Source organism: Haliotis cracherodii, unplaced genomic scaffold (genome assembly GCF_022045235.1).
Source record: "Haliotis cracherodii isolate W230 unplaced genomic scaffold, xgHalCrac1.p SCAF_8, whole genome shotgun sequence".
NCBI lineage: Eukaryota > Metazoa > Mollusca > Gastropoda > Lepetellida > Haliotidae > Haliotis > Haliotis cracherodii.
The window spans coordinates 59,424,728-59,440,876 of NW_027266341.1; the positions used below are offsets into that span (position 1 = coordinate 59,424,728).

Here is a 16,149-nt window from a genome sequence, read left to right on the forward strand (position 1 = left end):
TGTAGGGAGCCACACAGACAAGTACAGACTTGTAGGGAGCCACACCGACAGGTACAGATTGTAGGGAGCCACACCAACAGGTACAGTCTTGTAGGGAGCCACACCAACAGGTACGTCGTGTAGGGAGCCACACAGACAGGTACGTCGTGTAGGGAGCCACACAGACAGGTACAGACTTGTAGGGAGCCACACCAACAGGTATGTCGTGTAGGGAGCCACACTGACAGGTACAGACTTTTAGGGAGCCACCATCGAGTGGCTGACAGCCACACAGACATGTACAGACTTGTAGTCAGCCACCATCGAGTGTGTGACAGCTACGGAGCCAGACAACAAGTTGCTATTTCATCATTTGTAATTCTACTCCCAATGCACCTATGAAGGTTACACCTGTAATTAGCATCTATATCACTTACACAGGACCAGTACGAGCTGCAGGTGAGAAGGAATGGGAGTCTGGTTGACTCGTACTACCTGCCTGATGGAAGCTACACCTGCGTGCTGCCCACAGAGGCGGGGCCACAGAATGTCCTCCTCAGATACCCCCGGTTCCCAGTGAGTAGGAGCTTCTCATTTATATAAAATATTGTCTTTTGTTTGGTACTCAACTACAGTGAGGAACATCATTTTATGTAACAGAGTCCAAGTGTAGGTCATGTGTCGTTCAAGTGTAGGTTAAGTGTAGGTTAAGTCTAGGTTAAGTGTTGGTCAAGTCTAGGTCATATGTAGGTCAAATGTAGGTCGGGTCATCTGGTCACATTGTCATGCAGTTGTTTTTTTTTCAGACGTTTGATCTCCCGAATATCTTCCAGAGAGGAATGCGGCTGATTGCTCAGCCCACGGAGTAAGTCATCTTCTCACTGCGTGTCACACTAAATAATGTCAATGTCACACCTGAATGTTACTTTCACACGTGAGTAAATTACATTAAGTAATACGTTACCACTGTTATACCGAGGCTGTTGTCTCCCACAACTGCACTTATAGCGAAATCTACCACAGAGATTCAATTACCTCATGCAGCACGTGCGTAGCCACCTGAGCTGCCATGTGACACCCTTCACTCTTGTCTCTTCGCTTGCCTCAGCAAGACATTCAAAGACGGCTCGGAAGCGTTCCTGTTTCTTCATCCTTGGTGATATTTATTACTGTTTATTAAAAGCATATAAACTGTATCTATTGAGGGCGTTTGCTTTAACTTCGCTTTCGGTGCGACGGGGACTCCCATGGTCACCGGTCCTTCCCCCGAACCGTTGGCTCTGCTATTGGTTAAGGACCGCGTGGCCATGGTTTATGACCTCTTTGAGGACATGCCCAAGCCCCTGCTGGTACTGCAGGGAATCCATGGCTCCTTGGTTCCGCCGAGGTCTATGAGGCCTCGTACGACAAGGCTTTACCCGCTTCAACCTTGTTGTGCGGTATTAAGCCTTCCCTGGAGAAAGCCTTTGCGGCGGCCTCCGGTCGGGGACTCCTTTGCCTCCGCCGTCATGGAGAAGGGGTTCATTCCCAGTGCATGACCTTGCCTTCCCCGAGGCCGGTCCCTCTGCGGAGGACCACGTCGAGCGTTTGTGTGTTCGTGCCCCACAGTGCCACAGGCTACCTTGCAGCAAATGGACCCCCTCGCTAGGCGCTCCATGCTCGCTATGTCGCACGGGGATACCTACTTGGCAGCAGCGGCCAGTCTGGTCGAAGGTTCTCCCACGGACTGAGACCAGCACATTTACAACTGTTTAATCGGTTTAAATTCTTCACCTTGAGTAAGTCGCCAGGGCTTTGGCCTTTCTTTACGGCATGTGCCACTTCCTCAGACGGCAAGTGTACCTTGCCGCCTGGGGCTTGGATGCTGCTAACCAGGAGGTCCGCCTTTCGCAGCCTTGTTCTGCACGGACCCTGTTTAATAACAAGATCCCTGGCGTTCTGAAAGCACTCTCATTCGGCCTATCGTTCGCTCCCTGGCTGTTCACCCGGTTAACCATCCCCATAGTGGGGTTCCTCCGCAAGAGGGGTATCAGGTACTTCGTGTACCTGGACAACTAGCTAGTGGTCAATTGAATGACGGACACCCTGTCACGCCATCGGACAGTTCATCGGAGGTCGGTTCGACACGGTGACCAATCGCCTCTTTGTCCCCCAGGATCAGTGGCACAAGATTCAGGCGATGATTGCCAAAGTCTTAGCGGTGCTACAGACTGTTCACTTTTTGGAACAGCTGTTAGGGCTACTTGTATCAGCCCAGGACTGCACCGAACGGGGTCCGTCTCCGGCTCCGACCGCATCTGGAGTGGTTGACGGTCCCATACACGAGTCTCTATGCGGCCCTTCCGGGCCATGTTGAACCTGTATACAGACGCCTCTCTAGTGGGCTGGGGCGCCCATCTAGAGGGGGAGGTGAGCTCAGGGCTGTGGTGCATAGATGAACTAGGTCTTCACATCAGTTGCCTAGAGTTCAAGGCAGTGATCAACGCGGTCAATCACTGGAAGCATTGTCTAGTCGGCGCCCGACTCATGCTGGCGACCGACAACACGACGGTAGCGTCTTATGTGAACAAACTGGGGGGAACCCACAGTCACTTACTACTCGATCTGGTGGACAGTATCCTGTGCCAGGTGCGCGCCCGTCACATCACCGGTGTGCGGAACATACTGGCAGATGCTCTGTCAAGGCCTCGGGATCCGAGCCCCATGGAGTGGATGCTCAATACAGTAGTGTTTCAGTGGCTGTGCGAACGTCTGGGTCGTCCGATGGTTGACCTGTTCGCAACACAGTTCAACAATCAACTCCCGTTGTTTGTATCACCAGTCCCGGACCCAAGGGCCATCGATCACGATGCACTTGCGTTAGACTGGATGGGCATGGACGCTTATGCTTACCCGCCGATGGCGTTAATACCACTCATTCTAAGCCGGCTCCGAGGAGTCCGCTGTCGAATGTTAGTGATCGCGCCCATGTGGCCGAACAGATCGTGGTACCCCGACTTGCTGGCCCAGGCCACGCAGTCGCCACTTGAACCCTGAATGAAGGGCAGTTCAATCTGCACGCGTGGATGTTGTCACCGAGCGACTGAGGAAGAAAGGTTTCTCTCATCAGGCGTCTCGGGCATACGTTAGTATGCATCGTGATTCTACCCAGAAGGTGTATAATGCACGCTGGGCTATTTTCACGAAGTGGTGTTGTAAACATCACATTCATTCACCAGATAAGGTATCTGTGCAGGATATTGCTCGTTTCATGTCTCACTTACGAGAGACCCGGAAAGTCTCCGAGGGTTCCATTGCCAACTATGTCTCGTCCGTTGCTACGGTACGGGACGTTGCTATGGGTACCAGTCTCTCAAAAGAGACGGTGATTCGGGGTATTTTCAAGGGTTTCAAGCAGCAGGCACTGGCCTGGGATCTCTCCTTAGTGTTGCAATCACTTACAGAAGGCTCCGTATGAACCCTAGAGTAGTGCTTCGTTCCGGCATGTGACTTGGAAAACAACATATCTCCTCTCCTTTGCCACGGCGGCACGAGTGTCGGAAATACACGCACTCGATGTCACCAAGGTTCGATTCGATAGGGGCGATGAAGGAGCGGTCCGCCGGGGCCTGCTCAGGGGCTTCGTCGCTAAGAATCAGAAATTTTGACCAACGGAGAGAGAATTCACTGTAAGATCACTCAATGAAATCTTACATCCTGCTGATACCAAGGACAGATCACCGTGTCCGGTTAGGGCCCTTAAGTATTATCTTAAGGCCCCGAATGAACGTAGACAAGGGCGCGACCGTCTGTTCATATCGTGTAACCCTAATCGGACTGCTAACATAACTCACAACTCGATTGCGTTATGGCTTCGTTCTGTCATCAATCTGGCGTACTGGTCATGGGGGGTACCGGTTGCGGGGTCAAACCCGCACGAGATCCGTGCGCTAGAGGCAACATTTGCCCTACACTCTAATATCTCTGTTCACAGCATATTGAGAGGTTGTTACTAGCGTTCTGACTCGGTATTTGCCAATCATTACCTCAGAAAGGTTTCTGGTGAAGACGTGGAGGGTGTGCACCATCTTGGGCCGCTGATCGCGGCGCATGCATTCATCTTAGGGGTGTGCCTAGCGCAGTTCTGAACTCCTCAGGCTTCAGACCTTTGCATGGTGGTCAGTCTGGGTCGACTCCAATGTTCCTACCGCTGTGGGTAACAGGAGTGGGGGTCCCACAAACCAGCGCTCTTACACCACAGGTGAGGCGGCTTTTTGTGTGTTGGTCCTTATTTGTATTTTTGACAATTATGTATTTAATTGTCCGTCATGTGTTCCAACCTTGTAATGCATGCTTACAAATACTGGAATTAGATCACGCGCCTAACGCATGCTTTAAGTAGGCTTGCTTTGGGATATACGGTCCGGATGAAATTAATTTCCCTCTTACTGACTGTTTAACCTGATCTAAGATTCAGCTCATACGGGTACTGTGTTCTCATCCGCTGCGGCGATGAAATACCTATCCAGTGAGGCCGTTTGGAGTCACCAATCGTTTAGCAAAGACGATTGAACCTTACCGTATGTGCTTGACAGTGCTTTGGTATTCCTATAGGGTAACGCCAAGCTGGGAGCATGCGCATCGAGTGCTTCCGCCTTGTTTTCTTCCCCTGGTCAGAAAAGGAACAACGAGCAGTCAGGTTTGGGTTGTAGCCTACTGTGGTAATCAGCCTCGGTATAACAGTGGTAACGTATTACTTAATGTAATTTGTAGAATTTTCCTATTCGGAATATTCTACAAGTAATACGTTACCACTTGGCTGATGCCCGCCCGACCGTCCCCCGAGCACTTGCTCTCGCAAGAGACAAGAGTGGAGGGTGTCACAGGGCAGCTCAGGTGGCTACGCACGTGCTGCTTGAGGTAATTGAATCTCTGTGGTAGATTCGCTATAAGAGCAGTTGTGGGAGACAACAGCCTCGGTATAACAGTGGTTAAGTATTACTTATAGAATATTTCGAAGAGGAAAATTCTACAATGTTGTAACTGGAACACGTGAGTGATGTCATCACTGTCACCTCTAAGATTCAAGTATGAAATTATATTCTACTGCATGTGGAGTGTGTTATTGTAGCTGGAACACATGAGTAATGTTGTAGCTGGATCATGTGAGTAATGTTGTAGCTGGAACACATGAGTGATGTCATCACTGTCACCTCTAAGATTCAAATATGACATTATATTCTACTGCATGTGGAGTGTGTTATTGTAACTGGAACAGATGAGTGATGTTGTAGCTGGAACAGATGAGTGATGTTGTAGCTGGAACACGTGAGTGATGTTGTAGCTGGAACACATGAGTGATGTTGTAACTGGAACAGATGAGTGATGTTGTAACTGGAACACATGAGTGATGTTGTAACTGGAACACATGAGTGATGTTGTAGCTGGAACAGATAAGTGATGTTGTAACTGGAACAGATGAGTGATGTTGTAACTGGAACAGATGAGTGATGTTGTAGCTGGAACAGATAAGTGATGTTGTAGCTGGAACACATGAGTGATGTTGTAACTGGAACAGATGAGTGATGTTGTAACTGGAACACATGAGTGATGTTGTAACTGGAACACATGAGTGATGTTGTAGCTGGAACAGATGAGTGATGTTGTAACTGGAACAGATGAGTGATGTTGTAACTGGAACAGATGAGTGATGTTGTAGCTGGAACACATGAGTGATGTTGTATCTGGAACAGATAAGTGATGTTGTAGCTGGAACACATGAGTGATGTTGTAACTGGAACAGATGAGTGATGTTGTAACTGGAACACATGAGTGATGTTGTAACTGGAACACATGAGTGATGTTGTAGCTGGAACAGATAAGTGATGTTGTAGCTGGAACACATGAGTGATGTTGTAGCTGGAACACATGAGTGATGTTGTAGCTGGAACAGATGAGTGATGTTGTAGCTGGAACACGTGAGTGATGTTGTACCTGGAACAGATGAGTGATGTTGTAGCTGGAACAGATGAGTGATGTTGTAACTGGATCATGTGAGTGATGTTGTAACTGGAACATGTGAGTGATGTTGTAACTGGAACATGTGAGTGATGTTGTAGTTGGAACACTTGAGTGATGTTGTACCTGGAACAGATGAGTGATGTTGTAGCTGGAACAGATGAGTGATGTTGTAACTGGATCATGTGAGTGATGTTGTAACTGGAACATGTGAGTGATGTTGTAACTGGAACACGTGAGTGATGTTGTAACTGGAACATGTGAGTGATGTTGTAACTGGAACATGTGAGTGTTGTTGTAACTGGATCATGTGAGTGATGTTGTAACTGGAACACGTGAGTGATGTTGTAACTGGAACATGTGAGTGATGTTGTAACTGGAACACGTGAGTGATGTTGTAACTGGAACATGTGAGTGATGTTGTAACTGGAACACGTGAGTGATGTTGTAACTGGAACATGTGAGTGATGTTGCAACTGGAACACATGAGTGATGTTGTAACTGGAACATGTGAGTGATGTTGTAACGGGAACATGTGAGTGATGTTGTAGCTGGAACACGTGAGTGATGTTGTAACTGGAACATGTGAGTGATGTTGTAACTGGAACACGTATGTGATGTTGTAACTGGAACACGTGAGTGATGTTGTAACGGGAACATGTGAGTGATGTTGTAACTGGAACACGTGAGTGATGTTGTAACTGGATCATGTGAGTAATTGTAACATGTAAGTGGACTGTGTTGTTGCCTATGTGACACCCGATGACACTGTTCTGTGTTTCAGGAACACGTATGCGGAGTGTGTTATTGCCGACGTGACGCACGATGGGCTGGGACTGACGCTTGAGTTCTCCCCGAAGGACCATGAGGTGAACACGCTGCTGTGTGTGGAGGCGGATTCCCCAGCCATCCAGCTGGAACACCTCCCTCTGGAGGTCATCGAGGAAATGTCAACTGTCATCAAGGGAGAGAAGGAGGGCAAGAAGGGAGACAAATCTGATGGAACCAAGGGAGATAAACCTGATGAGAGCAAGACAGAGCAGAAGAAACCTGATGAAGTTGACTTTCCAGCTCCGAAACATCCTCCTGTTGATGATGTACAAGAATCCGGGGAAGGCTTCTCACTCTTGAAGAGGTCGAGGAATATATATGAAACACTGGAGGATGACAAAGAAACCATCACCCTTGACACAGGGTATGTCTCTTTATACACATAGTTTCCTAAAACCTCCATGATACTACTGGTGCTATAATAACTATACAGCAAGTTATAAAGCATGTTTACTCACAGGACTTGCCCTAAGGATCCATCTGCATTCTAGTTGCATTCTCAGGTCCTTGTGGAGGTTTTGTGCCAGAGTGATTTTCTTATTTATCCTACTGAATCCCATGCATTGGGTGAACATGATGTACCTGATCTCTAACACTTCATAAACCTTTGTCACAGTTTGAAAGTCATCATCAAATCAATTTTGGTTTCAGGCAACATGAAAAAAAGGAGATTGTCAAGGCTGACGTGGAGATCTATGGATTTGAAAATAGAGGTAATAAATTGATGTACACTATAGAGATAATAACAATAGAGTTACATTATGTTAAAATTTAAGTTTTTAAAATTGAATTGGTGTGAAATTGTTGAGAGGTATCGCACTGTTTAAAGATATTTCTTGTAAAGATCAAAGTGGGTACAATTTGAGGAGCTTTCTCTCAGACTGATGTTGCTGATAGATATTACTTCATGTGAATACATGGTAGACTCACTCACTCACTCACTCACTCACTCACTCACTCACTCACTCACTCACTCACTACTTCATGTGAATACATGGTCGTCTCACTCACTCACTCACTCACTCACTCACTCACTCACTCACAAAAATGTCAGTGTGTAGTACCCCTGATCAGTGTCACGTGGATCAGGTGCCTACTTTTCATTATGAATGCGTTTCCATGGTTTCCAGGTAACATGGTGGTGGAGAAGCGTGCGTACATGTTGCCCCCTCCATGTCTGCTGACACAGGGCAGTCAGTACGCCATCATGGCACTAGACTCTGGGTGGAGGGCCAACTCACTGGAATCTCTTGCAAAGTGTGATGTCATGCCCACAAGACTCACAGGTGAGTCCACCTTCCTGTCCACCGAACTCACAAGTGAGTCAACCCTCCTGTCCACACACCACACAGGGGAGTCCATCCTCCTGCTCCTTGTGCAAACATCCCTTGTATGTAACCATATGCATGTTTAGAACATGTGTCAAGACGTATGTAACCATATGCATGTTTAGAACGTGTCAAGATGTATGTAACCATATGCACGTTTAGAACATGTGTCAAGACGTATGTAACCATATGCATGTTTAGAACATGTGTCAAGATGTATGTAACTATGTGCATGTTTAGAACATGTGTCAAGACGTATGTAACCATATGCATGTTTAGAACATGTGTCAAGACGTATGTAACCATATGCATGTATAGAACATGTGTCAAGACGTATGTAACCATATGCATGTTTAGAACATGTGTCAAGATGTATGTAACCATATGCATGAATAGAACATGTGTCAAGACGTATGTAACCATATGCATGCTTAGAACATGTGTCAAGACGTATGTAACCATATGCATGTTTAGAACATGTGTCAAGACGTATGTAACCATATGCATGTTTAGAACATGTGTCAAGATGTATGTAACTATGTGCATGTTTAGAACATGTGTCAAGACACATGTAACCATATGCATGTTTAGAACATGTGTCAAGCCCTTTGTAGCCATATGCATGTTTAGAACATGTGTCAAAACGTATGTAACCATATGAATGTATAGAACATGTGTCAAGACGTATGTAAGCACATACATGTATAGAACAAGTGTCAAGACGTATGTAACCATATACATGTATAGGACATGTGTCAAGATGTATGTCACCAGATACATGTATAGGACATGTACGTTTGGTGTCTGTTTCAGTTCAAGAGCTGCAGATTGCAGACCTCAGCAGGAAGCTGTCTGCTTGGTCCCATGGCCACAAGAAAGACTCCAAACATATGTTTGTGTTCCTGCCTGGCTCCCTGGACACCGCCAAGTTGTGTCATGCTCCAGTCCTGCAGCTGTACAAGGACATCGAAGTCCACAGGCTCTGCTTCCGTGGAGGTCAGTAACTGCTTCTGTTCTATTTTCCGTGGATGTCAGTATCATTTCCGTGTCAATTTCCATGTCCATTTCCATGACTATTTCCATGGAGGATAGTAGCTTTCATCTGTTTTGTTTCTATGGAGGTCAGTACCTTCTCTCTGTCCGTTTCTGTGAAGGTGGAGGTCAGTATCTTTTCCGTGTATGTTGCCATTGAGGTGAGTAGCTATGTCTGTTCTGTTTCCGTGGAGGTGAATAGCTTCATCTGTTCTGTTTCCGAGGTGATTAGCTTAGTCTGTTCTGTTTCCATGGAGGTGAGTAGCTTTGTCTGTTCTGTTTCCGTGGAGGTGAATAGCTTTATCTGTTCTGTTTCCGAGGTGATTAGCTTAGTCTGTTCTGTTTCTGTGGAGATGAGTAGCTTTGTCTGTTCTGTTTCCTTGGAGATGAGTAGCTTTGTCTGTTCTGTTTCCGTGGAGGTGAATAGCTTTGTCTGTTCTGTTTTCATGGAGGTGAATAACTTTGTCTGTTCTGTTTCCGTGGAGGTGAATAACTCTGTCTGTTCTGTTTCCGTGGAGGTGAATAGCTTTGTCTGTTGTGTTTCCTTGGAGGGGAGTAGCTTTGTCTGTTGTGTTTCCTTGGAGGTGAATAGCTTTGTCTGTTGTGTTTCCTTGGAGGTGAATAGCTTTGTCTGTTGTGTTTCCTTGGAGGTGAGTAGCTTTGTCTGTTCTGTTTCCATGGAAGTCAGTACATTCTTTCTGTCAGTAGCGTTGTCTGATCCATTTTGAGCAAAGATTTTTTCATACGCTTCAATGGCACCTGTTTGCATGGAGGTGCATATTGTGCATGCGCATGTGCATAATACCAGTCTATGTTGAATGATTCAGACCATGTGAATGAACAGTGGCAGGAGGAGATGTCACTGGACGTCCCTCTACACTTCGTGGACATTCCTCCAATCCCCCTCGAGGCCCCGCTCCCGCTTGACCTTCTGTACGCCAGTCTCAACTCTGGCTGGACTTACACCGCTCTTACAGCTACAAAGGTAACCTTTACCCTGTCCTTGCCTTCATGTCACGCTAATACAGGTGGCCAAATATCTGCAGAGTTGCATCCCTTGGGCATGCCTGATACCTGTGATTGTGTGTTTGAATTCTGGTTATGTTATAGTTTTGTCAGTACCATATTGGACGTAATAAGCGCCCCGCTCTAATAAACTCCCATGGCGATATTTGCTAATATATTGGCTAGTAAACAATCCCAATTAGCACCCCTTCCGATTGATCAATGTACACAAGACCTATTTATTCGTGAAAATACGCACTCGTGTGTAATATGCACCCTCAATTATGGGCAATTAAATTCTGGAAAAATATATCTGTCATATATAAACATTTCAGGCTGTGAGCATAAACCACGAAATTTATCTTTCAACTCTTTTTTTTCACCAAAATAATATTCTAATAAGAGCCCCCTATTTCTAATTTTGAGAGCGCCCTGGGCGCTTAATACATCGAATACAGTACCATACCTGTGCCTGAGGGTTTCATGAATTTGGTAAATATATGAGTACTGCATCACTTCAGGCTATCCTCCCACATCAAACTGACACACTACGAGATAACTGAAATACTGTTCAAAGTGATGTTAAACCGGATTTACTCACTCACTCACTTACAGCAAGAAACCATCTCGAAACTGTCCACACCCAAAACCTGTCACATAACCAGGGGAGGTAACTCTTAATGTCAACAACAGTCGTCATTTCAGTCATGTACTGCCTCTGACAGTCACGCCAACAATCTCTATTGCCACTATGATGTTAAGTGAGTGAGTGAGTTGGGTTTAACGCCGCTTTTAACAGTATTCCAGTCATATCACGGCGTTATGATGTTAAGAAACCTGAGGCTGTTCAACTTTAACGTTAATTGTGTTATTTTCCTTTCTGATTTCAGCTGAATCTGCCAGTGTATCACAAGATGTTCTCAGGTGTAAAACCAGACTACAACAGACAACAGGTAGACAAATCACACTACACTAGACAACAGGTAGACAAATGACACTACAAAAGACAACAGGTAGACAAATGACACTACACTAGACAACAGCTAGACAAATGACACTACACCAGACAACAGGTAGACAAATCACACTACACCAGACAACAGGTAGACAAATGACACTACAAAAGACAACAGGTAGACAAATCACACTACACCAGACAACAGGTAGACAAATCACACCAGACAACAGGTAGATAAATCACACTACATCAGACAACAGGTAGACAAATGACACTACACCAGACAACAGGTAGACAAATGACACTACACTAGACAACAGGTAGACAAATGACACTACACTAGGCAACAGGTAGACAAATGACACTACACCAGACAACAGGTAGACAAATGACACTACACCAGATAACAGGTATACAAATGACACTACACTAGGCAACAGGTAGACAAATGACACTACACCAGACAACAGGTACTACACCAGACAACAGGTAGACAAATGACACTACAAAAGACAACAGGTAGACAAATGACACTACACTAGACAACAAGTAGACAAATGACACTACAAAAGACAACACGTAGACAAATGACACTACACCAGACAACAGGTAGACAAATGACACTACAAAAGACAACACGTAGACAAATGACACTACACCAGACAACACGTAGACAAATGACACTACAAAAGACAACACGTAGACAAATGTCACTACAACAGACAACAGGTAGACAAATGACACTACAAAAGACAACAGGTAGACAAATGACACTACACTAGACAACAAGTAGACAAATGACACTACAAAAGACAACAGGTAGACAAATGACACTACACTAGACAACAAGTAGACAAATGACACTACAAAAGACAACAGGTAGACAAATGACACTACACTAGACAACAAGTAGACAAATGACACTACAAAAGACAACACGTAGACAAATGACACTACAACAGACAACAGGTAGACAAATGACACTACACCAGACAACAGGTACTACACCAGACAACAGGTAGACAAATTACACTACGCCAGACAACAAGTACTACACCAGACAACAGGTACTACACCAGACAACAGGTAGACAAATGACACTACACCAGACAACAGGTAGACAAATGACACTACAAAAGACAACAGCTAGACAAATGACACTACACTAGACAACAAGTAGACAAATGACACTACAAAAGACAACAGCTAGACAAACGACACTACACCAGACAACAGGTAGACAAATGACACTACACCAGACAACAGGTAGACAAATAACACTACACCAGACAACAGGTAGACAAATCACACCAGACAACAGGTAGATAAATCACACTACATCAGACAACAGGTAGACAAATGACACTACACCAGACAACAGGTAGATAAATCACACTACACCAGACAACAGGTAGATAAATCACACTACACCAGACAACAGGTAGACAAATCACACTACACCAGACAACAGGTAGACACATCACACTACACCAGACAACAGGTAGATGTATCACATTACACCAGACAACAGGTAGACAAATGACAATACACCAGACAACAGGTAGACTAATGACACTACACTAGGCAACAGGTAGACAAATGACACTACACCAGACAACAGGTAGACAAATGACACTACACTAGGCAACAGGTAGACAAATGACACTACACTAGGCAACAGGTAGACAAATGACACTACACCAGACAACAGGTAGACAAATGACACTACACTAGGCAACAGGTAGACAAATGACACTACACCAGACAACAGGTACTACACCAGACAAAAGGTACTACACCAGACAACAGGTAGACACATCACACTACACCAGACAACAGGTAGATGTATCACATTACACCAGACAACAGGTAGACAAATGACAATACACCAGACAACAGGTAGACTAATGACACTACACTAGACAACAGGTAGACAAATCACACTACTCCAGACAACAGGTAGACAAATCACACTACACCAGACAACAGGTAGACAAATCACATTACACCAGACAACAGGTAGACAAATCACACCAGACAACAGGTAGACAAATCACACTACACCAGACAACAGGTAGACAAATGACACTACACCAGACAACAGGTAGACACATCACACCAGACAACAGGTAGACAAATCACACCAGACAACAGTAGACACATCACACTATACCAGACAACAGGTAGATAAATGACACAACACTAGACAACAGGTAGACAAATCACACTACACCAGACAACACGTAGATAAATGACACTACACCAGACAATAGGTAGATATATCACACTACACCAGACAACAGGTAGACAAATCACACTACACCAGACAACAGGTAGATACATCACACCAGACAACAGGTAGACACATCACACTACACCAGACAACAGGTAGATAAATCACACTACACCAGACAACAGGTAGACACATCACACTACACCAGACAACAGGTAGATAAATCACACTACACCAGACAACAGGTAGACAAATCACACTACACCAGACAACAGGTAGACACATCACACTACACCAGACAACAGGTAGATATATCACATTACACCAGACAACAGGTAGACAAATGACAATACACCAGACAACAGGTAGACTAATGACACTACACTAGACAACAGGTAGACAAATCACACTACTCCAGACAACAGGTAGACAAATCACACTACTCCAGACAACAGGTAGACAAATCACACTACACCAGACAACAGGTAGACAAATCACATTACACCAGACAACAGGTAGACAAATCACACCAGACAACAGGTAGACAAATGACACTACACTAGACAACAGGTAGACAAATGACACTACACTAGACAACAGGTAGACAAATGACGTGTGTTACCTCGATGTGTTCATCTTGCAGGTGGAGCATCTCCTGTCCTCATTACTGAAGACCTTTGCCGCCCAGTGTCACATCTTTGCTGAGCAGCAGGGTGGGATGGACCTGCAAGCTAGGTTTGAAATGTATGGAAATACCATCATGAAGAATATAAAAGCTGGAGACGTTCACCTGCAGAAGTTCAGTGCGCAGTGTGTGGAGGACCCCTCTGTGCTGGTCATGTCCAAGTTCAAGAGGCGTGTCTTGTGCAAGGCCCACCTGCTTACCTCGGAGATGGACACCCACATGGAGATGACAGACAACATCAACGTTCATCACTTTCAGCCCTACCAGGAGACTGTCAACACCATCTGCCGGGAACTGCCTCATCAGACATCTTTCTCGGACGACTTCTTCCCCAGTTTCCCCAACCTGCAAGTCTTCTCCCTAGATGAATGTGGCAATCTCACATCTCTTCCGGAAGGAGTGTCAAAATGTGCTCGTCTTAAGATTGTGTCATTCACGGAGAGTGCCATCAAAGAACTTCCCAGTGACATCTTCTTGGTGCCGTCACTGATACGACTGAATTGTCACATGTTGCCTGTAACGTCCTTACCCAATCAGTGGCCGGCATCTAGTCAGCTGACTCACCTTGAACTTGTTGGACTTCAGTTGACACAGATACCTGCAGGCATTGGGAGCTTGCAGGAACTAGTGACCTTGAACCTCAGCAGTAACCCTTTAGCTGACATTCCACTGGAAATTGGCCAGCTGAAAAAACTGAAGATCTTGAATCTATCAGGTAATGGGTATATCTAATTCATCTCTTCTCTTGATTTTAGTTGGGGTTATGGGCGTCCAAGTTGTCTTAAGTACCGCTATTTTCTGTACAGAATTGCGTCCCTTGGGCATGCCAGAAAGCTTTGATCGTTTCAAATCCCTGTTCACCCGGATTGTATTCCGGGGTTTGTCAGCGCCATACACATGCTCGTGGGTTTCACCAAAGTGGTAAATGTCTGAGACCTGCATCACTTGGGCTATCCTCCCTAATTTCTTTTGGCAATATTGTAGGCATGGCCTGGATCACACTCGGAGGCTCGAAAACAGCAATGTCCCGAGAGCAGTACGACTACTGGTTCGATGACCACAAGTTTGTAGAGACTTTCCTACCCAAACTGGTGAGTCATGGAGGTGTGTGTGGGAGACCTATGTGTCCAACGTATGTGTTTGGTAAACCTACCTGTCCAATTGATGGGGGATGTCAGTGTGTGTGGTGGACCCACCTGTCCAATTGGTGTGTGATGTCAGTGTGTGTGGTGGACCTACCTGTCCAATTGGTGAGTGTGGTGGACCTACTTGTCCAACTGGTGAGTCTTGTAGATGTGTGTGGTGGACCTACCTGACCAATTGGTGTGTGTGGTGGACCTACCTGTCCAACTGGTGAGTCTTGTAGATGTGTGTGGTGGACCTACCTGACCAATTGGTGTGTGTGGTGGACCTACCTGTCCAACTGGTGAGTCTTGTAGATGTGTGTGGTGGACCTACCTGCCCAATTGGTGTGTGTGATGGACCTACCTGTCCAGCTGGTGAGTCTTGTAGATGTGTGTGGTAGACCTACCTGCCCAATTGGTGTGTGTGGTGGACCTACCGGTCCAGCTGGTGAGTCTTGTAGATGTGTGTGGTGGACCTACCTGCCCAATGGGTGTGTCTGGTGAACCTACCTATCCAGCTGGTGAGTCTTGTAGGTGTGTGTGGTGGACCTACCTGTCCAATTGGTGAGTCTTGTAGGTGTGTGTGGTGGACCTACCTGTCCAACTGGTGTGTGTGGTGGACATACCTGTGCAACTGGTGAGTCTTGTAGGTGTGTGTGGTGGACCTACCTGTCCAATTGGTGAGTCTTGTAGGTGTGTGTGGTGGACCTACCTGTCCAACTGGTGAGTCTTGTAGATGTGTGTGATGGGCCTACCTGTCCAACTGGTGTGTGTGGTGGACCTACCTGTCCAACTGGTGAGTCTTGTAGGTGTGTGTGATGGGCCTACCTGTCCAATTGGTGTGTGTGATGGAACTACCTGTCCAGCTGGTGAGTCTTGTAGGTGTGTGTGGTGGACCTACCTGTCCAATTGGTGTGTGTGATGGACCTACCTGTCCAGCTGGTGAGTCTTGTAGGTGTGTGTGGTGGACCTACCTG

The 16,149-nt window shown here is 45.9% G+C and overlaps 1 protein-coding gene across 1 annotated transcript in view; it reads left to right on the forward strand.

Annotated features, from left to right (window-relative positions):
- Positions 1-16,149, forward strand: part of LOC139449654 (uncharacterized) — a 99,583-nt gene that overhangs the window by 53,157 nt on the left and 30,277 nt on the right. Inside the window, exons 37-46 of the mRNA XM_071231134.1 lie at positions 421-555; positions 786-844; positions 6,761-7,171; positions 7,459-7,520; positions 7,938-8,093; positions 8,949-9,131; positions 9,995-10,152; positions 11,063-11,125; positions 14,007-14,763; positions 15,033-15,139. Of these exons, the coding sequence (XP_071087235.1) occupies positions 421-555; positions 786-844; positions 6,761-7,171; positions 7,459-7,520; positions 7,938-8,093; positions 8,949-9,131; positions 9,995-10,152; positions 11,063-11,125; positions 14,007-14,763; positions 15,033-15,139 (2,091 nt within the window). The remainder of the gene's footprint in view (positions 1-420; positions 556-785; positions 845-6,760; positions 7,172-7,458; positions 7,521-7,937; positions 8,094-8,948; positions 9,132-9,994; positions 10,153-11,062; positions 11,126-14,006; positions 14,764-15,032; positions 15,140-16,149) is intronic.